This window comes from Ochotona princeps, chromosome 13 (assembly GCF_030435755.1).
Source record: "Ochotona princeps isolate mOchPri1 chromosome 13, mOchPri1.hap1, whole genome shotgun sequence".
NCBI classification, from domain to species: domain Eukaryota; kingdom Metazoa; phylum Chordata; class Mammalia; order Lagomorpha; family Ochotonidae; genus Ochotona; species Ochotona princeps.
Window position 1 is genome coordinate 3,527,311 of NC_080844.1, and position 26,194 is coordinate 3,553,504.

The following is a 26,194-nucleotide window of genomic DNA, read 5'->3' on the forward strand; positions in this document are numbered from 1 at the left end:
CAATGAATACATTTGTATACATTTGCCAATGTAGCTCGAAGCAGGGCAGCCACTGACAACGTACATAAGAAGTCTTCATCACATGAGGTCTGTAAATTCCATCTTCAAAAACGGGTTGTTAAAATTTTCTTCTAAAATGCTCCTTTCTCCCAAAGGAATTCCTGCTCTGGCTTTTCAATAAAATCGTGTCACTGTGGCTAGAGACCTGCACGGATTAAGAGGCCAGCAGGGATTCTACAGTAAGGAAGTTGAGACAAAGGCAGTTCCATCAGTTTTGACAGTCTGTTTGCTTGTTTGCTTAGAAGCTAAATCACTAAATAGCAGCAGCAAGGGGTCCAGCAGGCGGGTTTACCCAGACGTCCTGGGAAAGCTAAACAACAGAACCTCAAAGGTCAAACAACAAATAACCTAACTGGGATTAAGAAAGCGCCGGCCTCCTGGTGGGAGTTTCCATGGTAACATCCCCTTGGCAGGAGCAGGACCCCAGGCTTACCCTCCCTGGTCTAAGGTCACTTGGAATAAACTTTTGTTGCCTTTCCTTGCCGCAGAGGCTCCCAGCACCCTTACTGTTTCCTGCCAGCAGTAACTGCTCACGGGTCAAACGCGTCAGAGGCCAGCTGTCAGTAGGAATAAGCTTCCTGTGAGAGAGGCACTGCTCACTGTTCCCCACGGGGATACAAACCAACAACGAGGGCGTGGAAGGTGCATCCACTCCAAGAGGCGCCTCATCAGGGCAGTCCTGGGTAGCCACTCGCAGGCCAGAGACCACAGACCAGATGTAAAAAGAAAATCGTAGCATTAATCAAACCAAGTGTGTTGCAGGGGGCAGAGACTCCGGGGAGACATGCCTCCGTGAGATGGGGTAAAATGAAACAAGGACACGGAATTTATTTAAACAAAGGGGATGTACAGGGACCGCACAAAGGTTTAATTATCTAATCCTCCATGTTACCAATCTCCTGCATCTGTATGGCGACGGTTTGTGTCCGACTGCTCTACTTCCCATCCAACTCTCTGCTTATTCCATAGTAGAGACGGCCCAAGTCCTTAGGACCCTGCACCCGCGTAAGAGACCGGGAAGAAGCTCCTGGCTTCAGATCGGCTCGGCTCTGGCCGTTGCGGCCATTAAGGGAGTGAACGCAGGTCTTCAACGTGGAGCGGGAGTGTTGGATCTTGTCAGTCACCTCCGCCCATGATGACACCAGGCAGCCGGGGAATCCCAGCAGTAATCACTTTGGCCACTAGAGGACGACAAAGCGCACGGCGCCATTCAAAATGACGTCGTCGCCAAGACTTCTGGGAAAGGTAGTTCAGCAGTGCCACCAGGGAGCATCATGCGCACGCGCAATGCCTCCTCCCTGCAGCCGCAGAGGTTCGTCTCACACCCCGGGGGGTTAAGGACTGAGAATCATCAAAGTCTCCGCGGAGCAGAAGAGGACCCCGCTGGGCCTGGTGCGGCTTTGGCGCCGAGGCTGAGCCGCTGCAGGTGTGTCTGAGGCCTCCGCAGGAGGCGGGTGGTCACTGAATGATGCCTTGAGCTGCCTGGAGGCAGGGTTTGAGGGGCCTGTTGGTGGGAGGTCCAGGGTGGGGGTCTGGCCTGGACCCGACCTGTGTGCGTGAGGTCCCAGGGAGTCCAGGGCTGGGGGTCTGGGCTGGACCCCCACCTGTGTAGTGGGATGCGAGGGAGCCTAGGGGTGGGGGGTCTGGCCTGGACCCCGACCTGTGTGCTTTGGGCAGCAGGAGACCGGGGGTGTGGGGGTTTGGGCTGCACCCCGAAGTGTGTGCGTCAAGCAGCAGGAGACCTGGGGTGGGGATCTGGGCTGCATCCCAACCTGTGTAGGTGGGGTTCTGGGCGAGCGGGCTGCGGTGCCTGTGGCCGCGGCCCATGTGACCCGGAGCCTCAGGCTGACACGTAGGCGCCCCTCGCATGGCGTGGCCAAGGGCCTCGCGTGGGGTGGTCAGCTGCCAGGTAGCTGGGCCTCGCCTGGGGTGACGGCAGCCAGGAGTGGGGTCCTCAAGGTGCTGCCTGGAGGAGCAATGCGATGCGTGCGGAGGACTCCATGCGGTCAAGGCACAGCGCGGTTGTCACTGGTGGTCAGTTTCGCTGTCCTTTGGCTTCCATTTAAACCAGGATCCTGCCTGATCCCAGAGAGAAACTGGTGTTTCCAGTGTTGGGTTTGCAGGGCGAACGGGAAAGAGTCTTAGGTTAGGCTGCGTGGCGGGGGTCTGACGTCAGGCTGGAGCCCACCAGGCCAAGTTGGGGGTGTGTGGGAGCCCCACTGGGGAGGAGGGCAGCTTGGGATGGCAGTAGAAACCCCGACAGGCTGGGGTTGACCCTGCACACTGGGGAGTCCCTCCCCCCACCCCGTGTCAGCAGGTGACAGATCAGATATCCCTGGGTGTGCTCCATAGATCCCTACCCTGAAGTCCACAGCCCTAACTTGTATGTCCAGAGCGCCAACAGGAGGAATTGTGCAGTGTTCCCGAAGCTTCGCGTGGAGTGCTGTTTCCAAAACTTGTAGGAATGTCTCAGCACCCTCGGGACAAATATAAATGAAGGCTCCTCTGGGTGTTTCTGCCAGTCAGTTGAAACCACAATTGACGCTGTTGCTATGCGATGTTGTAGTGTTCCTTAGCAACTGGGAAGCCCTTTCAAGCCAAAGGCTAGAGAGGGAAACTAGGACGGCGCATGCGTGTGTGTGTGTGTGTGTGTGTGTGTGTGTATGTTTTAAAATAGGTGAAACTTGCGATTCACCCTTGCGCTGTGCTCAGTGCCTTTGATTGGCTGGGGGTGCCTGGGCTTATCAGCTAGGTTCTGTGTGAACACAGGGCTGGCTCCAACTGGGTGCTGATGCTTATAAAAAGAATCTGAGCTTTCCAACTGCCTTTGGCTGCGGGCATGGAACGGGGGTTGTGCCAAATGCTTACCTTAGAAGCTAGATTTCTGATACTGCCGACAGATAAGATGGCTGTGTGGCAGTTTATGCTGGCCCTATTAACTTTACCCTAGCTACCTCCAAAATGTCCAGGAGCCAGGTCAATTGCCAGGGTGATTGCCCTGGAACTAACTTTGTGGTGCTGGGTGGCTTTGTATGGAATCCCATGGATGCATGAGGGCTGAGTGAACATTGTCTCATGCCTCCTGGCTTGAAAGATAATACCTTCTTTTAAACACCAAACTCATGGAGTCCTATGCTTCTCCAACAGAGAAGAACCCCAGTGGCCAGTTGTCCTGGAGTTATTTGGACAGTGGAATTCCAGGTCTGAGCAGACTGGAACACCTTTGGCCATCCTAAATTCCTTAAAGAGCAGGGCATCGCTGACCAATCAAGGAAGGTCAGGAGAGTCATTGACCAATCAGGAGCCTGAACACAAGCTGATGCTAAGGACCTTAGCTCCTAACCCCTCAGGGAGCCAAGGAATTAAGCAATAGCTGCCGGGCTTCCTGCTCTGTTCTTTGCAATACATACCTTCTTAACAAAGAAAGAAAGAAATTATAGCTTCACAACTCAAAACTTAGACAGCTGCCACGCAATCTTCAAAGTGGCCAATAGGAGAGAAGCAGTTAGCTAGATTGGCACAGAAATGCTGAAGGTTCATCAGGATTTGGATCACCCGTGGGCAGGTGGATGCTGCTTCCTGCTTCGTTTTACTAACATCCTGTGTGGCAATGTCTCCCAGGGGATTTGCGCAGCTGTTGCTTTCCTGTGACTTCGGTTTTCCAACTTTTCTGACTCAGAACAACGGAAAATGAGCAAGTTCAAGGTGAGTTGTTTATTTGGCTATACTTTGGTCATTCTGTGGTTATGGGTTTTATGAGACAAAACACAAATATTAAACCAGAAAAGAAGAAATAATGAAAAAGAAAATCAGTGCTGGCGCTGTGGCATAGCAGGGAAAGCCACTCGCTGCAGTGCTGGCATCCCACACGGGCTGCTTGTGTTTCGGCTGCTCCACTGCCCATTCAGTTAGTGCTTAATGTGCCTGGGAATGCAGCAGAGTTTGGTCCAAGGGCTCAAACTCCTGCACTCACATGGTAGATTTGGAAGCAGCTCTGGGGTCCTGGCTTCAGATTTGCCCAGCTCTCTCTCTCTGTTGCAACCATTTGGGGAGTGAACCAGGAGACGGAAGATATTTCTCTCTCTCTCTCTCTCATTCCTGCTCTCACTATAGCTCTGACTTTGAAATAAATAAATGAATCTGAGGGGAACAAAAGAATTAGAAGGGTTAAGTGACCTATCTTAAAAAAAAAATCTCCTTTGGGGAAAATGCTGCTTGAATCAAATACCAGTTATCAAAGTCAGGAGCCACATGTCGCTTTAGAGGTCTCCGAGGTCGAAGCTTGCAACACTGAATGCGGATTGTCTTTGAGTTACGAAAGCAGCGGTAGATACCCTGCTGCCTGATTGCCATGGACTAAGACAATGGCACCGAATCTGTGAGTTTCCTGTTTTTCCGACAGGGGATTTAGAGACAAAATATTGCCAGAGAGATTAGGGCTATCTTTAAAGTGACAGTACATATTATTTTTTTGAAGATTTATTTATTTTATTACAAAGTCAGATATACAAAGAGGAGGAGAGACAGAGAGGAAGATCTTCCATCCAGTGATTCACTCCCCAAGTGAGCCGCAATGGCCGGTGCGAGCCGATCTGAAGCCAGGAACCTGGAACCTCTTCCGGGTCTCCCACGCGGGTGCAGGGTCCCAAATCTTTGGGCCGTCCTCGACTGCTTTCCCAGGCCACAAGCAGGGAGCTGGATGGGAAGTGGAGCTGCCGGGATTAGAACCGGCGCCCATATGGGATCCTGGCACGTTCAAGGTGAGGACTTTAGCTGCTAGGCCACGCCGTGGGGCCCAACAGTACATATTATTAACCTCATTAAATCTTGCCCCTTGGGGACACAGCTCCTCAGTATCTAGTGTGAGAGAAGGAAAACTTGTGCAGCTTCAGCTGTATCCTGAAGTGTGATAGTTGTCTGAAGGAAATGTTTCAAACAATTATTTGACATGACCTTTTACTAGAAACAGCTAGCAGACAAGCTGTGATTTTTCAGGCTTGGGTATTTTACATCTTCTCAAAAAATAAGCCTGTCATTTCAAGGAGGCCTTCGTGTGTGTGTGTGTGTGTGTGTGTGTGTGTGTGTGTGTTATGCCAGTGTTAAAACCTGACATTTGAAGTGAAGATGGAGGACATGCGTTTAGCACAGTAATGAAGACACATCTTGAGATATCTGTACCCCACACAGGGGTCTGCCTCTGTTCCTGACTCCAGTTTCCTGGGGAACCACCTGGCTGGGTCCCTGCCACCCAGGTGGGAGATGCAGGTGGAATTTTTGGCTCCTGGCCCAGCCCTAGCTGTTGTACACTTTTGGGGAGTGAACCAGTAGATTTCTGTCTTCTGTCTCCCTCTCTCTACCTTGCCATTAAGTTAGATTTTTAAAATTAGAGTGAAAATTAGAATATTAGAAAATGACACTTTCCCAACACTGAAACATTTTTCTGTAAGAGCAATCATGGGGCCCAGCACAATGGCTCAATTGGCTAATCCTCTCCCTTCAAATGCCGGCATCCCATATGGGGTGCGTTCACGGCCCAGCTGCTCCACTTGCCATCCCGCTCTCTGCTTATGAGCTGGGAAAGCAATAGAGGATAGCCCAAAGGATGGGACCCTGCATCCATGTGGGAAACATGGAAGAAGCTCCTGGCTTAGCATCAGCCCAGCTCAGCTTCAGCCATTGCAGCCATTTGGAGAGAGAACCAGCAGGTAGAAGATCTTTTTGTCTGTCTCTCCTTCTCTCTGTAAATCTTCCTTTTCAATGAAAATAAGTAAATCATTTCTAAAAAGAAAGAGAGTAATGATGATCCTGGGACCAGTGCTATGTTATAGTAGGTAAAGCTGCTATGGGGCTGGCATCCCATGTGGGCACCAGTTCTAGTCCCAGCTGCTTCACTTCCAATGCAGATCCCTGGTAATGTGCCTGGAAAAGCAACACTTCTTTCTCTTCTCTGACTCTTCCTCCCTCCCTCTCTCTCTGTAATTCTGCTTTTCAAATAAATAAATACATCCTGAAAGAGTAGTGTGATATTAACAAGTATGATTTCAATAATATATAAGGGAGGACATTTGGCTGGGTGATTCAGGTACCAGTTCCAAGATTATGTTCCATATTGGAGTACTGATATGAACCCTGTTCTGCCCCTCAATCCCATACTGAATCCCATAGGTCCCTGCTACCCAGAGAGGAGACAGGGATTGAGTCCCCAGCACCTAGCTGTATCCTGATAGCCCTGGCATTCATAGACCATTGGGGAATGAGCTAACATACAGTTTTCATTGTCTTCCTCTTTGTGCATCTCTTTGCCTTTTAATTAAGAATAATGAGTAAATACATGTAACACATTGTGTCAGCTTTTGAGTGATATTTCTGAAGTGAGCGCTCAAAGCTGAACTTTTAGGAGCTTTTGATCTTGGCTTTGGCTGGCCCACACCTTGAGAGACAGTAGGTGCTTGCTCAAGTAATGTTTAGATTCTGTCTTCCCTAGCAGTTGGAGCTACTTCCCCCTCTCCTTAAGGGTGTACTGGACTTTGATTTACTTTAAATACTAGAGTGTTGAAATGAAAAAATAATTACTATGCAGTGGAGAAAACAGGTAAAAATCATCTTAACAAAGTGATCCAGGTTAATATCACCAGTGATATTAACATATCCTTGTTACCTTGTGATCAAAAGGACTCTGTGCTATTCTTCCCTAAACCTAAAAAATTTTAGTCTAATCTTGAGAAAATTTTCCAAAGTTCTAATTGAAGGGTATTCTACAAAATATTTGAATAGTACTCCTCAAATCATCAAGATAACAACCAAAGAAAACTAACAGATAAAGGAAACCAAAGCACAAATGTCCTGATCCATCTGTGCTGCTACAAGAAAATACCTGAGACTGGGTGATTTGTGTAATAAAAACTAAGGAGAGAGCATCAGGGGCTAGTGCGTGGTGGGACCTCTCTTGGGATGCCTGCATCCCGCTGTTTCCACCTGAATTCCAGCTGGCCTCTAATGTACATCCTCAAGCCCATGAGTCCCTGACTAGTCAGGCTCAGCCCCGGCTGTCTCTCTCTCCCAGCTAGGGGAGAGCGCCAGTAGATGGAAAACCTCTGTCTTTCATTATCATCTTGTTAATGTTAGTCTACCAGTATTGGTACCTTCATTTATATGTAGAGGAAACTAAAACTGAGTGAGAAGTGTATGACAATTGTCTTGGTCCATTTGTGATGCTTTAGAAAAGTACCTGACACTGGGGAATTTTTTAAGAACAGAAATTTACTTGTAGTTCTGGAGATCGGGCAATCCAAGATTGTCCATAGGTTCTGTATCCCTGCATTCTGCTTCCAATTTCTGGCCCGAACCCCTAAGTTCTTGTGTGGGGGAAGGGCCAGAAGTCCCTGAGGCAGGTTGCCTTATTACAAAAAGAGGTCTGTTTGGCCCCATAGTTGTGGAGATGCATGGTCCAGAAGTGACACCTGGTGGTGACCATCTGGGTGGCAGAGTCCTAGAGTAGCATAGGACTTCGCATGGCAGGAGTTGAGGAGCAAGCAGAGTCTGGGGGTGGCATAGGGCATCCCATGGCAGGAATCAGGAACAGAGTACTGGGGTGGCATAGGCCATCACATGGCTGGAGTTGGGCCCGGCCAGGCTATAATGCCCATCGGAAAATGCAGAATAGAGGCAGGTCATGCCAGACTGGGCCACAGCACCCAAACAGCACACATGAGATGAAAGGCGGGAAGGGGTGAAGCCAGTAGGGGGGTTGCATGGAGCATCCCTGCACTCCCACTGGAGAGCATTAGTTGGGATGGAGGCAGATCAGGCCAGGCAGGGCTATAACAGCTGTTAGCCTAGTGAACTGAACCAGGGAAAACCCAGGCTGGGTTGACTGTTCGTACTGGTGCATGCATAAATCAGAGTGTGGGTTGGATGGGCTTTGCTACAGCAGCAGCTGGCAGATGCTGGCATGGGAGGCAAATTCTTTTTTTAATTATATTTTTGACAATCTTTACATAGTTAATTAGGGTAAAAAGGTTCAAGGGCTACAGGAAAGTAGGTAAGACTATTATTTCCATATTGTTTCCTTCATGTATCTGAGGTAAAGGGGGATTTTAAGGGGGAAGCCCCAACCAGTCATCCACCCACCCTAGGTCCCAGATATGGGGCATGCTCCGAGGGTCTTGCTCAAGTGGTTTTGATAGTTCAACAGTTATGAATTGCTGCCAATCTCGCCACTCCAAGAACGATGAGGTCGTTGAAGAATCCACTGATTGACATAGTCCATCTTAGAGTCTCCGTTTGCCCCATTTTTCACTGCCAACACATAGCTGATGTGGTTGACAGAATTTGCCTCCCAGAGGACAGAACAAGTTAGTCATGTTAAACTACAGAATGACCTGGAGAGTGTAAGATCCAGGATTGGGAGTGGGCCCAGTAGGGAAGGAGTGGGCTCCCGCCAGCACATGTGTGGGCTGGATAGTGGGGCTGGTTGGGTTGAGCTGGGGTACAATGCCCATTGACATGTATGAGAGCTGCATGGGATGTGGGTCAGACTGGACCAGTGTGCCGTACATACTGGCAAGCATGGGAACCAGGACAGAGGAGTGGGCCTGGTGGGAATTATTGCAGGTCACTCTGAGTAGGCTGCAGCTCCCACTAGTGTATGTGAAGGCCGAGTGTGTGATGGGCAGGATCGGGCTGGGCTGCAACACCCATTGGTTTGTGTAAAAGGTAGCACTGCAGACAAAATTGACCCAGCAATTGCAACCACCAGCATATGCATAAGCTGATTGGGTCGATGGACTGTGCCGACCCTTTATTGGCAAGCATACACAAGAAGCAGTCTGGGATCACATCAGATGAAATATCTATGGGGATCCCCCCCAACTGAGCTGCTGGATTCAGGACCCCAACCATGGAGAGAAGTGTAGGTTACATGGTCTGACCATGGAGTGCATGTGTCAGAGATGGGCCTCCTCAGTGGCTTAGACGGAGCAGTGGACAGCATATCCAGGTGCACATGGAGGATAAGGCAGTCCATTGGAGTCTGTAGAGGACACCTGGTACCACAACAGAGGATGGAGGACAGAACAAATTGATCAACTACCCCAGCCAACTATTGGCAGCAAATAACTGGGCAAACAGAGACTCTAAGGTGAACTATATCAGTCAATAGAGTCTGGAGAGATTTCATCATGCTTGGAGTGGCAAGATCGGCAGTAATTCAGAACTGTAGAACTATCAAAACCTCTTGAGCAGAATCCTCAGAGCATGCCCCACATTGGGGAACCTGGGGAGATGTCAGGTGGCTATCCTCCATCCCAGGGTGAAAAGGTGTTTGGGAAGCTGGGTGTGGCTTCTCTCCTTGTCTCCCCCCTTTCCCCAGATACAGGAAAGAAAAAAAGAGAGAGAATTTGGAAATGATGATCTTACCCAACTTCCTGTAGCCCTTGACCCTAACGACCCTAATCAACCATGTAAAAATTATCAAAGATAAAAAGAATTAATATTTTTTTAAAAAAGAAAGAATAGTGATATTGAAAACTGTAGCTCTTGGGAGCCTTCCACAAAGAAAAGATATACAGATGATACAGTTTTTAATTTTTTTTAAAGATTTTATTATTATTATTATTGGAAAGCCGGATATACAGAGAGGAGGAGAGACAGAGAGGAAGATCTTCCATCCTATGTTTCACTCCCCAAGTGAGCCACAACGGGCCGGTACGCGCCAATCCGATGCCAGGACCAGGAACCTCTTCTGGGTCTCCCACACCGGTGCAGGGTCCCAAAGCTTTGGGCCATCCTCAACTGCTTTCCCAGGCTACAAGCAGGGAGCTGGATGGGAAGTGGAGCTGCCGGGATTAGAACCGGCACCCATATGGGATCCCGGGGCTTTCAAGGTGAGGACTTTAGCTGCTAGGCCATGCTGCCGGGCCCAGTTTTTAATTTTTTTAAAGATTCATTTTCATTTGAGAGGCAGAGCTACAAGAGAAAGAAAGAAGGAAGGAAGGAAGGAAGGAAGGAAGGAAGGAAGGAAGGAAGGAAGGAAGGAAGGAAGGAAAGAAAGAAAGAAAGAAAGAAAGAAAGAAAGAAAGAAAGAAAGAAAGAAAGAAAGAAAGAAAGAGAAAGAAAGAAAGGAAAGAAAGAAAGAAAGAAAGATGAGAAAGAGAAAAGAAAGAAAAAGAAAGAAAGAAAAGAAAGAAAGAAAAGAAAGAAAGAAAGAAAAGAAAAGAAGGAAGGAAGGGTGAGAGAGAGAAAAGAAAGAAAAAGAAAGAAAGAAAGAGAGAAAGAAAGAAGAGAAGAGAAGAGAAGATAAAATAAGATGGAGGGAGGGAAGGAGGGAGAAAGAAAGAGTTGGACTCATCTGAAACCAGAATCCTGGACCCTGGAGCTTCTTCTAGGTGTCCCTGGAGGTGCACAGGCCCAACACAGGCCATCCTTTGCTACTTTCCCAGGCACATTGGCAGGGAGCTGGATCAGGATTGGAGCAGTTGCAACTCAAACCAGGGCCCAGTTGGGATGCCAGGACTGCAGGCATAGGTTTATGTACAAAGCCATGGCATTCACCCCAAGAATGTACATGTTTAAAAGAACCTCTATAGGCCTCTATGTGCCAGAGAACTGACCAGAATGATAAATGTGCCAAAAGAGACTCTCACAAAACAAATACACTTATTTAAAAGTAAAGGGAAAAGGCCCTCTGAGTCTTTTTAAAAAGTATTTATTTGTATTGGGATGGCAGATTTACAGACAGAAGGAGAGGCAAAAAGAAAGGTCTTCCATCTTCTGGTTTACTCCCCAAGTGGCCTCAGTGGTCGGAGCTGAGCCAATCCAAAACCAGGAGCGAGGGCTTCCTCTGTGTCTTCCACATGGGTGCAGGGTCCCAAGGCTTTAGCCATCACTGCTTTTGTAGGCCATAAACAGGAAGCTAGATAGGAAGTGGAGCAGCCAGGACACAAACTGGCACCCATATGGCATGCTGGTGCTTAGAGGTGGAAAATTAGCCAGTTGAGCCATGTGCTGGCCCCCAAAATTACTATATTTCAGATCTTATGAAATATATACAAGAAAATGTTACAGCCTTAAATATTACATTCAATCAAGGGCCCGCACTGTGGCATAGTGGGTAAAGCTCCAACAGCAGCATACCATATGGGTGCCAGTTCCTGGATGCTGCACTTCCTATCAGTTCCTTGCTACTCTGCCTGGGAAAGCAATGGAGGAGCCCAAGTTATTGGGCCCCTGCATCCACATGGGGAACCTGGACAAAGTTCCCGGCTCCTGCCCCAGCCCTGAACACTGTGGCCATTTGGGAGCTAAACCAGTGAATAGGAAACTCTCTCCACCCTCTCTTCCCTTCTTTCTCTCTTTCTCTAATTCTACCTTTCAAATAAGTAAGTATTTCTCACAAAGGAAAGTAGAAGATGGGAGATAGAAAATGTCTGGCATTGTGCCCTAACCCTATAGATACTGTGAGAGCTGTTCACCCTTGTCCCCCATTGTTAGTTACAACAATGTGCTATTTATTGTATATGTGGCTTGGTCACATTTGTGCCTATTTTCAATGTGCCATTTTCACCTCTCCATTCGTGTGTTTTCTTCTAAACTACTCTATAACTCAAGCACCTCAGTGGCTGCCATTGTCAGTATTTATGTCTCAGTGAATATGTGAGCAATGCAAAATACATGAAGCGATCCACCTAGTGGGAAACAGCTGGCCCTCTACTCGCTATGGTCTCCTCAGCAAGATAGCTTTGAGAAGCTTGTTCTTCTACTTTAATAGCTATAGTTATACAAGGATACTTCAATAAGTCTATGAACTATGGAATTGAAAGATGTTTATTTGACACAAAAAAACTGAAATCCTTGCATACTTTTTAAAAAATAGTATGTATTTCTGCACCTTAATTGTCGACAAATGTCTTGTTAGAGTTACAAGCCAGTCTACATTACCCTAAAATTTGCCAAGATCAGCAAACTTATACTTCAGCACAACAAATGGCTAAATACTAAAATGAAATAGACACGAGACAGCTGAATGGTACCTTATAGCCATTTTAAGGTATATAGTAGTCGGTCCTGTATATAAACTAAAACTGAAATGTCAATGAGCTAATCATAGGTTGCAGTTAGGACTTGTTGTTTTTTTTTCTTTGTTTTTGTTTTTTGTAACATAGTGGTTACTCACAACCATGTCAATTTCATAATGTTGCAAACTGCTGTTGATGTTATATTGAGACTCTTAATTGAATGGGATGATATTCTACCAGCTCTAACTTCGGACCAGAAATGGTCTCCCCAAGAAACTGTTCAACCCATCTGGACAACAAGTAGCTGTACTCTATGCTTGGTGTACATTTGCAAGGAAAGAATCTTGATTGAATTTGAACTGTAATACTGCATCAAGGTGGAGGAAGCCTCCAGGGGGGAGGGGCGTGGGGAGGGGGGGATTCCCAGTGCCTATGAAACTGTCACATAATGCAAAATAATCAATAAAAAAAATAGTATGTATTTCCATGAACATTTGGAAACCTCTGATGTGTACTACAAAGTTCACATCTTTCAGTTTGGTCACCTAATAAAATCTGACATGACAGCGTGAAATGCAAACTATCCCATTTGTGGCCATCTTGTTGTCTTGTATGTGTTCTTGTCATAGCACCAGCTCTGTGTTTGGCATTTAAGCACTTACATCTATGTCTCCCTGCCAAAATGTAATCTGTTTGATGTCAGGGAAAGTTACTGCAGCAGAGTTGTGGGCACACAGCCCGTGCTCCAGAAATGTGCATTGAATTGTATCTGTATGGTAGGATCCAATGGAACAGTATATATAGCTTAACGTTCCGGAGTCAGTGCTATGTCTTGTACATCAAGATTAGTTCAGAGTGTCTTTCCACTGACCCTCTATTCTAGTTCCTTTATATTGAAGTGAAATATGTTGTTCCAGGAACCAGTGACATTTAAGGATGTTACTATGGAATTCACCAAGGACGAGTGGAAATTACTGACTCCTGCTCAGATAACCTTGTACAAGGAAGTGATGTTGGACAACTACAGCCTGCTGGTTGCAGTGGGTGAGATAAATGTCTCTATATGTATTTCCCAGTGGTTTCCATTTCCTTTCTGGGTTACTAGAATGTGGAAGCTCCCTATGATGTTAAATGATATTAACTTTTTTCAGGAGTCAAAAGGGTCAGTTTGGGGAATCAGAAAAATATATTTGACCCTACAAACCCAGTAAGAGAATCTAAATTTGCCAAGCCTACATGAGACTTTGCTTAGAAACTTGCTTACATCTCTAAACTCCCACACATTTGCATCATTTCCTGTGTCTTTTCCATCACTAGGCTATCGTGCGAGTAAGTCAAATACGGTCTTCAAGTTGAAGCAAGGAAAAGAGCCATGGAGGTTAGAAATTGAATTTCCACGTGAGAGCCGCCCTGGTATGTTACAAGAAATTATACCCCGTCTTGGTAGCAAAGTGCTTGGTGTCTCTTGCCTTTTGAAATCGTTTTTAGTGATCTCCTTTTAAATACCTTGTAGTTTTGGAACTGGTTCCAGGATACTTAATCTGTATGTATTGAAAACCTAAAGCAATTTCCAATTTTTCGTTGTTTAAATTTCCTCCTTTGCTCAATATTCTTGTAATAGGTTTACTTCTCTTGCCTACATATAAGATGTAATCTGTACCTAACCTATGTGAGACTTACTTTTTCCCTCTTCTCTAGAATTCCCAGTTGCTACCTGTCATTGAAGTATACAACTATAATCTTAGAGTTATTTGTAAATCTGACTTACAAACTTTTTCAAATGACTTCTCTTTACTCCCCTTTAATTAACAATAAAATAATTGGCATTATGTTGAACTCCTTGCTAACCTCTGACCTCAGATCTTACATGACTGTGCTGCTTATCACATTATTATTCTAACAGTTTAGGCTTCCTCCGGGACAGTGTTCTTCCTTCACGTGAAATGTCACGCATCCTGTCTAAAGTGCACTGTACCTTCTTTAATTTGTTTTGTGACCCTGAGATAATAACCTAGCCTTGCTTCCTTAAATGTTCTGACCGAAGTAAGTGCTGATGTGTTGCCAGGATCAGAAACAGTGTCTGGTATGTGTTGGTTGCTCACTAAATACTTGCTGAAACAATGGTTTTGATGAAAAACAGACACCATCTACCTTTCTACTCTGTACCTTTTGTAACAACCCTTGCAAGAGTTTCTCATTCTTGAGACAAAGCATTGTTTTTTATGCTGATAAATCATAAAATTGACATCTCCAATACTTCTGCCCTTATAATCTCTCACTTGATTTCATACATTTCATATATTAGTAAATCTGAAGACCAGTAACTATCCTAGAACAATGGTAATAAACTCTTCTTTAAGGATCAGGGAATCAATTTGAAGCAGTGATGTAGGAATCAACTGTATGAAAGCAAAACTGGAGGTAAATGCTAAGGAATTTAAGATTTGCTGGTGAGTAGATGTTCAAGGATGAAAACACCTGCTACTATAACTTGGGATTCATTCTTTTGTATAAGTGGGCTTGCCATCTGCTTTTTTAGACAAGTTCTTTCTTTCAGACATAGTCTGTATCTTCCATTGGAAGTAAGGCTAGGAAATGAGCCCAAGGTGTGGAAGTGTTCTAAGCATGAGGAAACTGATGTTCTCAGAAAGTTACTTTAGTGTTTTAAATGTATAAAGAGGAAGTAAAATCCAAGTTTATAGTCTGAGAGTGCTGTTCCCCTCTCCACAGTTTCACTCTGTGCAGTTTCAGTTACCTGCTACAACCGTGGTGAGAAAATTCCAGAAACATAATTTACAAGGTTTAAATTATGTGCTGTTCTGAGTAGCAGGGTGAAATCTGGGGCCTGAATTGCTTGTTGTGTCCTTGATATGTATGCTACCCACCCGTTTGTCATTTGGCAGCTGTCTATTGCCAGATCAACTGTCATGGAACTACGTCTTGTATTCAGGCAGCCCTTATTTCCACCTAATAATGACGCCAAAGCACAGGAGTAGTGATGCTGGCAATTCAGAAATACGCAAAGAATAATTAGAGAGTCTTGCTTTTACGTGAAGGTGAAAATTTATCATAGGTGTCTGTGTTGAGCAAAAAAATATAGTATGCATGGGATCTAGTATTATCTTCCATTCAGACATTCACTGGAGATCTTTGGACAGATCTCTTGCAAATAAAACAGGATGACTGTATCAGGAATCATAACACAGAAGTTTGAGTTTGAGAGAATGAAATCCTGTATTTTAGCTTACTCATTGGATTCGGTCTTTTCCCTGGTATCTCCAGGGAATACGCATGCCCACTAACTTTTCTTATCCTACTTGCTCTTTGGTTAGATCACAGGATTGTCTAGGATTCCTGCATTCCTGCTTAGGAAGCACTTTAAATATCTTTTGTTTTATTTGCTCATAGTTCCTTGTTTTTTCTGTCTTTAATTTTCTCTTCTAAGGTCAAGTTTGTAAAATTGCCAGAAGTGCTTGAATTTATAACCACCTTCATTTCCTTGTCTGCTATGACAAGTTTTAATGTTCATTATATTTTTCCCCCAAAACAATGGGATGGAGGAAATTTGCATTTAAGAGCCTTTTCATTTTGGGAGATCGGTCTAAAGTTTAAGAGCCAATCATATGACCTAACTATTGTGTTAGATTTATACAGAATTAAATTTTGATTCTTTTGTAGAAGACCTATGGGCTATTCATGAACCTGGAACAAGAAACCATAAAAGCCAAGCTGGAACTTCAAGGCAAGTTCAAGAATTAATATTTAAGATAGAAGTTTTGTAATACCTTGGTATGGTTACTAGGAATGGGAGACAATTATGCCCCAAAGAATATAATCCAAATGAGTATGCCCTTTTGTGGTAGAAAACTTAGTCAGAATCTGAAGATTGGAACTTTGAAGTAGTCTTTGACTCTTTGGAACTATACCACCAAGGAGGTTTTACTGCTCAAAAGTGGAGTCCAGGCAGTTGAGAGATCCTTTGAGTAAAATGCAAGTGAAGGGTGGATTACAAACAGTAAGAGTTTCCATAAGCTGGTTCATGCACATAGTCACGCAAGTCACAGGGTATGTCGAGGAACCCTCCAAGTGGGAATAGCTTAACAGATGTGAAGTACCCCCAAGATACCTAGAAACAAAACCTTAAAACTCAAATGCTTGAATGAATTTTTAACTTTCAATCCAGGACTGGAGAAGCCACAAAACGCCAGAAAACTCATGCCAAAGTGGAGGCCTATGAATGTAAAGAGTGTGGAAAGTTCTTCGGTCAAAAGTCATCCCTCACAGTGCATCAACAAACTCATGCCAAGGACAAATCCTATGACTGTGAAAAATGTGGGAAATCCTTCTCGAAAAATGAAGACCTTACAAAACATCAGAAAAGTCACACCAGAGACAAAACCTATGAGTGCGAAGAGTGTAAGAAAATTTTCTATCATCTGTCTTCTCTCACTAGGCATCAGAAAACCCATGCTGGGGAGAAACCCTATGAATGTAATCAGTGTGGAAAATCCTTCTATCAGAAGCCACACCTCGTGGAACATCAGAAAACACACACAGGGGAGAAACCTTTTGAATGTACGGAATGTGGAAAGTTCTTTTATATGAAAGCATACCTCATGGTCCATCAGAAAACACACACAGGGGAGAAGCCCTTTGAGTGTAAGGAATGTGGGAAAACCTTTTCCCAAAAGTCTCACCTCACAGTACATCAGAGATCACACACAGGGGAAAAACCCTATAAATGCAAGGAGTGTGGGAAATTCTTCTCCAGAAATTCACACCTCAAAATCCATCAGAGAATTCACACAGGAGAGAAGCTGTTTAAATGTAAGGAATGTGGGAATTGCTTCTACCAGAAATCAGCCCTAACAGTACATCAGCGAACTCACACAGGGGAAAAACCCTTCGAATGTAATAAGTGTGGGAAAAACTTCTTTTATAAATCAGACCTCACCAAACATCAGAGAAAACACACAGGGGAGAAACCATATAAATGCACAGAATGTGGTAAATCTTTCTCTGTGAATTCAGTCCTCAGGTTACACGAACGGACTCACACAGGGGAAAAACCCTATAAATGCAAGGAGTGTGGGAAGGCCTTTTCTCAGAAGTCACACTTCGTCATACACCAGAGATCACACACAGGGGAGAAGCCCTATAAGTGTAAGGAGTGTGGGAAGGTTTTCTCTAGGAATTCACACCTCAAAGCACATCAGGCTGCTCACACAGGAGAGAAATCCCCTAAGTGAATGTGGCAACTGCTTCTGCCAGAACTCAGCCCTAAGGGTACATAAGCAAACGCACTCTTACGAATGCAGAGGATGTGGGGAGGCCTTTTCTCAGAAGTTGCATTTCATCATACATCAGATAGCACATGCAGGGGAAAGCCCTGTGAGCATAAGGCATGTGGGAAACCTTTATCCAGAGTCACAGGTCACCACCCATCAGAAGGCAAACAGAACACAACAGCTGATTGTGTTGGTGGGGAAAAAAAAATCTCTCTAATTCATCTTCCAGAACAATCAGCTAATTCACACAAGAGAAACATGACGAATACCATCAATATGGAAACAATTTCAGCCACAATCTTTACTCATAGACGATCAATAATTACAAAGAAAAGTTCTATGAATTCATTAGGGAGAAATTTTTGCCCTGTGCTACCACTTAGCCACAGTAACGACATCAGATGGCAGGAACCAAGAAATTTACAAAACACGAGGGAAGCTTTTCCTTCAGTTTACAGCACAAAAATTACACAGGAGAAAAATTCCATCGTTAAAATGATTGTCAAGAAACTTTCTGCTAGGGAAGCCAGTACTAGGCACCCCAAAGCTCACACAAGTTTGAAACACCTCTGGTTTCCTGAGTATTCAGCATCCTGCTGACACAGATAGAACTCACAGGTTTTGAGAACTCAGAGGGGATAACTGCAAAAATTGCAGCAGGAAGCTAAGCCTTTCTCAAGAACTCATGTATCAGCAAATGTCACATTATCGATATTGGGTACAACCTTTATAAGTATCCTAAACTGAGATTAGTAAGAAAAATTTGAAGTTTGTACTGAGGGAACCAGTTATACTAAAAGTTATATAATAGAGTCTGGCTTTTTATTTTTTTTTTTTTAAGAAATCTGTAAAAATATCTGTATTTATGAAGCTATAAAATAGTACAATCAAGCAAAATCACTAAACACACCTGAAGTGTCCTCTAGCACCTGTAAGGTGTGTGTATGTGTGTGTGTGTGTATGTGAAATCACAATTTGCACATCTTTGATAAGGTGTGTGGAGCCCATCCATAGTTATGCAGAGAAAATTTGTAAACTTAGTTCGATGCTTGTTATGTGTGGAAACATGCCACTCATTCTCAGTGACTCGTGGTGTTATATATGTATTGTAGTGGAATTTTTAAAAAGTTTAAATGCATTGTGTCCTATTTCTTAGGATTTTTAAGTAGATATAAGCATTTTATTGAAATAACCACTCAAAATTAAACTAAAATGTTTTTGTAAAATTCGCAACTATTTCAGCAAAATTTCATCAGGGAAGGAAATTTATTTGTAACAAAAGTTTGAGCTGCTCTTAAAGCAGCTAAAAACAGTGATATTTGTTACACTTTCCAAAAGAAAAGCAATTAGTATCGTGTGGTAAATGTTATCTTACGGTTGGTGTTTCAGCTGTATGTAGAGCTGTGTGCATTCCTCCGTTGTATGGGAGTCCTAAATGTTCTTCAGAGCTTTTATTCCCTGGCAGAAGCAATGTGACTGACATGTGGTCAGGAGTGTGGACTCAAGACCTCTTGCTGTGGAGGCCCACAAGAGGAATGGGGCGTGCCACTCAACCTCTGTGTACCCCAGCTCCTTTCCTATAAACAATAGTAACATCTTAAGATTTCTTTGAGGTCTAAATATGTTAATATTTTAATGCACTTAGAAAATTGTCAGATATAAAAAGCTGTTATGTTTGGTATTATCAACACTATTTATACATTTAATGATTTATGCTGCCAATATATTTAAAAGGGTCAGTTACACCAATCTTCCCAAACCCTATTACTTCTAGTGCCTTGATCTGCTTTGGTTTGATTGTGAATTTCCACCCAGATGATTTAGGGACCGATTGTGTTTGTGCTAATCCAGGTGTTGGCTGGCAACTGCAGCCTGTCAATCAGATCTGCCCACTGCCCCTTTTGTGGCTTGCAAGCTAGGAATGGTTTTACATTTCTAAATGGTTGAAGACATTTAAGAAATAATTTTGAAAACACTAATACAAATTTAAATATTGTTTCTTTTCATTATGTTTATTTTGTTTGTGGCTGCCTTCCCTCACTACCAGCAGAGTTGAAAAGTTATGAAAGATTCCATATGGTCCACAAAATCTAAGATATTTTTATGTGGCACTTCAGAAAAAAAATTTCTGTGGCTTCTTGTTGAAAATATTACAGTCAGTGTAAATGTATACTTTTAGGAATGTTACATGTTTCAGGAATTATGGATACAGCAATTTGTGGTACGTGTTTTTATGCAGTGTTTATTTTGTATATTATATATGTCTAAAAACCTAAGCTTAGACGTATTTTTCCAAAGAAGTGTGTTTTTTACTTGCTCAATTGTCATCCTGTCAAAACAGGAAAGTCCCTAAAGAAGTGTAGTAAATATATGAAATAAATATTGTCTAAACTAAAATGACATTTAGTTATCTGTTTTTCTTCAATCTATGGCCAATTTTCCTTGTCTTGTTTTGTGATTTTCTCATTGTCCCAGCATGAGATGCCATCTTTGCATGTGTAACCTTACCCAGTAACAAAACGTTTCCAACACTAGGTCATTTAGCTATAGACTAATGAATATTGCCTGTATTACATCTGTAGGTGGGCCTTGCTTACAATGATTTGATGTAATGATTTTTCTGCTTAATGATGTGCAAAAGCAATATGTGCTCACTAAAAGCCATTTTTTGAATTCTGATTTTTTTTTTCTTGTTTTACCAATTTTGGTACAGTTCTCTGGTAACACTAGGCACTAGCAGACACCGCTTCCAGTTAGCCCTGTCACCATGAGGCCTGGTCTAGATCAATCTGGGGAGTGAACCAGCAGATGAAAGATCTCTCTTCCTTTCTATCCTCCCTCTCTCTGTAACTATATATTTTAAAAATAAATAAATCTTCCCCCCCCCCCAAAAAACACAAAAAATAATTTAAAATGGCACACTTGCTAGAATTGTTTTTTAGGATCTATTTATTTTTATTCGAAAGGCAGATTAGTGGAGAAAAGGAGAGACAGAGAGAAAAATCTTGCATCCACTGGTTCACTCTCCAAATGGCCTCAATGGCCAGAGCTGAGCCAATCCCAAGCTACGAGCCAAGAGCTTCTTCCAGGTCTCCCATGCAACAATGCAGGTTCAGCCCATCCTCTGCTGGTTTTCCAGGCCATATTCAGGGAGTTGTATGAGGAGTGGAGCAGCCGGGACACAAATCAGTGCCCATATGGGATGCCAGTGTTTGAAAGTTGAGGATTAGCCAATTGAGCCATACTATGGCCCCACTTACTACAATTCTAAAATGATTTTAAACTTCCATAGCTGTTGTTAATGAGAATACAGAATATCAAGATTCTTATTGATTGCTGATGTAAACACAAAGTGTTTTTAGCCTAATTAACTTTGAAAAACATTTTGACACTTTCTTACAATGCTAAACATAATTTACTCACCAGCCAGCCGTGGATACCCCTCAGTAATTACCCAAGTGATCTGAAACAGTATGTTACCTCAAAAACTTTCTTAAGAATGCATGTAGCCAGTACCCGCCAGCATATGTGTGGGTCAGGTCTGGGGACAGACCAGTTTGGGTCAGCACATAACACCCACTGGCAGATCTGAGAACCAGTGTAGGGGGCAGAAGGAGCCAAATCATGCTGCAACACCAGCCAGTTCACATAAGGACCAGGACAACAATCAGGCTGGGCTGAGGTAGGCTGCAGCACCCACCAACAGGAGCAGGAACAGGGGGAAGACTAGATTAGGCCAGGTGGCACAATAAGACCGCGGATGCTGAGGTGAGGTGAGTCATGCTAACCTGGGCCATGCAGGGGCCAGATACGTGAATCCCAGTGACAGGGGCTCTGACAGGGCTTGTATAGATTGGCTCAGGTCAGGGGCCCACCTGTGTGGTGGAGATGGGTTCCTGAGTCCTGGGGACAGGGGAACTTGTGGGGTGTGAGTCACTTGGCCCAGATGATGGGGGCCCGCCTTCTAGTCGGGTGTTGGTTTCATGTACCCCAGGTTGCGGAATTTGGCAGGGCTTGGGTCTCCTGGCACAGCTACTTGGACTCACCTGCAAGAACATACCATTCTTAATGAAAGTGGTGGAGCAGTGGACATAGGCCCTGTTGTAAAAGGAGAATATGGCAGCACATTTGGTGCTGTAGCAGAAGACCAGAACTAACTGAACAACAACCCCAAACAATGACAGCAAAAAATTTCAGTGAATGGAGCCAATGGATATTGAGAGGGTGACATCATCCTCGGATCAGTGAAATTGGCAGCATTTCAGAACTATCCAAACCACTTGGACGGAACTCTCAGAGTATGTACACATGGAGACTCTGGGTTGATATGAGGTGGCAGTTCCTCATCCCTGGTATACTGGGGCATGTGGAAAGTTGTGAGTGGTTGCTCCCTTGCCCCAGGAAAGACAAGAACAAGGAGCAAATTTGGAAGCAATGAATTTTTGCTAAACCTTGATTCTTCCCTCCCTGATCAACCATATAATCATTATTTAGAAAAATAATAAATTAAATAGTTTTTTAAATATAAAACTATAAAAAAACAGAAAAGAATATATATAGCAACTTTTTCCAAATCACCAAAAACTAGAAGCAATCAAGATTTTTAAACAATGAAATGAGTACAATTGTGGGTGTATGGAGGAGATACAAGGGTTTTGCCTCTGGTCCCTGTCACCGAACCCCCTTAAACCCTTAGTATCTTCTGGATGCCAGAGCATCTTTGTTCTAATGAGGTGACTGTTGATGAACTCCCAATAGCTTCAGACTATGCTCTGGTTCCCAGAAAAGATCAAGCCTTGCTGGCGGGGGGTTGGGGGCATTGTAGGTAGCATGATGGCTCAATTGGGTAATCCTTCCCTTGTGAGTGCTGACATCCCATATGGGTGCTGGTTCATGTCACTGCAGCTCCTTTTCCAAACTATCTCTCTGCTTATGGCCTGGGCAAGCAGCAGAGGATGGCCCAAATGCATCTGTATAGGAGATCTGCAAGCAACTGCTGGCTCCTGGTTTTAGATTGGCTCAACTCCAGTCATTATGCCCATTTAAGGACTGAATCAGCAAATGAAGGATCTTTTTCTGCCTCTTCTTCTCTCTGTAAAATCCACCTTTCCAAAAAGAATAAATATTTTGAAAGAATGGAAGGAAATGAAGAGAGGAGAGGAGAGGAGAGGAGAGGAGAGGAGAGGAGAGGAGAGGAGAGGAGAGGAGAGGAGAGGAGAGGAGAGGAAAGGAAAGGAAAGGAAAGGAAAGGAAAGGAAAGGAAAGGAAAGGAAAGGAAAGGGAAAGGAAGGAAGGAGAGAGGGAGGGAGGAAAGAAAGGAAGGAAGGAAAGAAGAAAAAAGAAGAAAATGATGGGGGTCAGAGAGCTGCTGGCTTGGTGGGTCATGCAGCTGTTGGAAGAACAGAACACCCTGAGGGAATGGGAGCTCTGAGCTACCAGTCCACTTGCCCAGCCCAGTGGGTCTCTTCCATCTGGTTGTTCCTGAGTTTTATCCTTTATGATAAATCAGTAGCAACAAGGAAAGCACTTTCTTGGGTTCAATGAGTCATCCTAACCGATGTGAAACTCAGAAAAGGGGTCATGGGAACCATACTGGGTGTTTGGCTGCTGATTACTGCATATGTTGCGGTAGTCTTGTAGGGCTAGGTCCTTTAACTTCCAGGATACAACACTAAATCTAGGCTCATAATATCAAAATTGAATTGAATTGTTCAATATGTGCTTCATGTCACGGAAGTGGTGTTAGGAAAGAACCACGTACTTAGTGTCAGAGGGAGGGAATAAAAGCTCTCATTTGGTGTCCAAAATGTAGTGAGTATAGTCAGGCACATAATCAATGATTAAAAAAATAATATGAAGATGAAGTAATTTTAATTACTAAGTGAAAGTACCCAGCATTAAGTACCCAGGTTAAGATTGGAGTTATCTGACATTCTGAAAAATTGACTAATACAAATAGTATATGAGTGATTGCTGATGTCCTTGGAAGAAGCACTGTGCTCAGCACAATGGAAGTTATTCTAGGGTACTGCAGTGGTGCACATGGGAAACTGTCCACTTGTCAGCAGGTGCAGGTCTTTATAATGCCAAAAGTGGATCTTCAGGTGGCCAGAGACCCAGCTTGGAATTCAGAATATACTAAACTGCTCTTAGGGCATTACAACTGTATGAATGTGTATCAATGCAAGAAAGAATAAAGTGCTGATCCAAGCCAATATAGATTTAGTGATACATTTAGGATTAAGGACAAAGAAATTGCACTTGGGATGGGCATTTGGCCTAGTTAGGGGTTAAGTTAAGCATAATGCTCAAGTTCCACATCAAAGTACCTGCATTTCACTTCCCAGTTTCTAATTGTAGATTTTCCCCTCCTCTCCCCTCCCCTTCCCCCTCCTCTCCCTTCCCCTCCCTCCTCTCCTCCCCTTCCCTTCCCTTTCCTTTCCTTCATTGTCAGAGTTAGAGAGAGAATCTTCTATCTGCTGATTCACTCTGCAGATGGCTACAGTGCCAGTGATGAAGTCAGGATCCAGGTACTCCATCTGAGTCGCCTCCATGGGCAGCCGGGGCCCATTCACTTGGACCATCCCTCACTGCCATTCCCAGACCTGGAGCTGGGAACCAGCACTAGAATTGCAGTGCTAAGCCACTGTGGCACGATGGTCTCTGGTGGGATGGGATCCGGGTTTATAGAACAGGTTTGTCGGCCTGTTTTACACATCTGTGGTCCTTATTACCCTGACAGGTTGTTGGATCGCTTTCACCTGTGGTAGAGGTATTTGTGGTATTTGCTTGGTTCACTCAAGTGGGTGAGCTGATCTTTCCTGTGCACCTGGGTGTGTTCCTCTGCTGTGTACAAGAGGCTGCTCTGCACATCGAGTTCAGGGCACACACACACACCCACAGGCTCTGCTCCATGAGATCAGAGATCATGAGGCTCCCAGAAGCCAAACGAATATGAAAACACAGGCTGCGTGCTGATGCCAAAGGCCATCACAGGATGAGAGCAAATCTGAAAAAGCCTAGGGTGCCTGGGAGGCTCAGGTGACTGGACGCAGGGACATGGAGGGCACACAGACAGCAATGCCCATGGATGACCCCAGCCTAAGTAGCAGGCACTCCCCCAGGCAGGCCAGCCACAGGCAGCAACACCCTTGAGGACCCCAGCCCAGGCACAACACAAGCACCCATGTGCCAACACTCCCCCAGCCGGGCCAGCCACAGGAAGCAATACCCTTCATGACCCCAGTCCAGGCATAGCCGGGGCACCCAGTTGCCAATGCCCCTCCAAGCCAGGCCAGCTACAGGTAGCAATACCCCCTGAGGACACTAGCCCAGGCACAGCACAGGCACCTGGGTGCCAATGCTCCCCCAATCTGGCCATCCACAGGAAGCAATACCCTTCACGACTCCCCCTGCATGCAAAACCAGGGAACACAGGTGGCCAACTCTCCTCCAGCTAGGCCAGGCATAGGTAGCAATACCCCTGCATGACCCCAGCCTAGGCACAGCCTGGGCACCCAGATGACAACATTCCTCCAACCAGGCCAGCTATAGGCAGCAGTACCCCATGGGAGCCCCAGACCAGGTATACCCCTGGCACCCAGAAACCAACGCTCCCCTGGCCGGGAAAGCCACAGACAGCAACACCCATGCATGACCCCAGTGCATACACAGCCCAAGAACACAGATGCCAATGCTACCCCAGCCAGGCCAACCACAGAAAGCAACAACGTTCACAATCCAAGCCCAGGCACATCCCTGGGCATGCAGGTGCCAACACTCCTCCGACCAGGCCAGCCACAGGCAGCAACATCTCTGAACAACCCAGGTGCATGCACAGCCCAGGAACACAGGTGGCTAGCATTCCCCGAACCAGGCCAGCCACAGGCAGTAAACATCCCTGAGGACACCAACCCAGGCACAGCACAGGCACCCAGGTGCCAACCCTCCCCCAGCCAGGGCAATGACAGCAGCAGGACCCTGAGGCCTCCCACCCATCACATGCAGCCATGCAGCCATGCAGCCAAGGCACCCAGGTGCCAGGCACTCCCCCAGCCAGCACAGCAACAACAGCAACATCCCTGGAGGACTCACGCCCTTGCACAGCCCCAGCACCAGGTGCTCCCTAGTCAGGTGAGCCACAAGCAGCAAGCAACATCCCTGGACAAACCTCACCTTTGAACAGCCCAGGAACCCAGGTCCTAGGTGCTCTCCCAACCCAAAACTAATACTAACTTAATATAGATGGCTACACAGAGAAATATTTATGTATAACTTCTGATGAAAATATTATTATATAAACATTATTTGCTTGCTTTGCCAAGGGCCACAATAATGATTTATCAAAAACCAACAAAAAGCAGTTAACAGCACAATCACAAATTCGTTTTTAAAGATTTAATTATTTTTATTGGTAAGTCAGATACACAGAGAAGAGGCGAAACAGAGAGGAAGATCTTGGGTCCAATGATTCACTCCCCAAGTTGCTGCAACTGCCAGAACTGAGCCAATCCAAAGCCAGGAGCCAGGAGCTTCTTCTAGGTCTCCCACACAGGCGCAGGGTCTCAAGACTTTGGGCCAGCCCTGATTCCTTTCCTAGACCACATGCAGGGAGCTGGATGGAAAGTAGAACAGCCCGGATTAGACCAGGTTCCCAAGCTTGCAAAACAAGGACTTTAGCTGCTAGGCTACAGTGCCAGGCCTCCAATCCCAAACTCTAATATTAGTTTTCATTTGGGAAAAAAAAGCAAACAAACCAAAAATACATACACACATACAAACATACATACATACATATATACATAAAACAAAAAAGGTCTTGGGAGAAATGAC

At 44.9% G+C, this 26,194-nt stretch overlaps 1 protein-coding gene across 1 annotated transcript; it reads left to right on the forward strand.

The window, feature by feature from the left end:
* Nucleotides 1-1,382: 1,382 nt before the first annotated feature.
* LOC105942595 (zinc finger protein 25) lies at nucleotides 1,383-17,372 on the forward strand. Its single transcript, XM_012931142.3, has 6 exons — nucleotides 1,383-1,486; nucleotides 3,682-3,765; nucleotides 12,992-13,118; nucleotides 13,392-13,487; nucleotides 15,753-15,816; nucleotides 16,258-17,372. The coding sequence occupies exons 2-6, from the start codon at nucleotides 3,751-3,753 to the stop codon at nucleotides 17,321-17,323; spliced, it is 1,368 nt and encodes a 455-aa protein (XP_012786596.3). The 5' UTR covers nucleotides 1,383-1,486; nucleotides 3,682-3,750; the 3' UTR covers nucleotides 17,324-17,372.
* The last annotated feature ends 8,822 nt before the right edge of the window (nucleotides 17,373-26,194 follow it).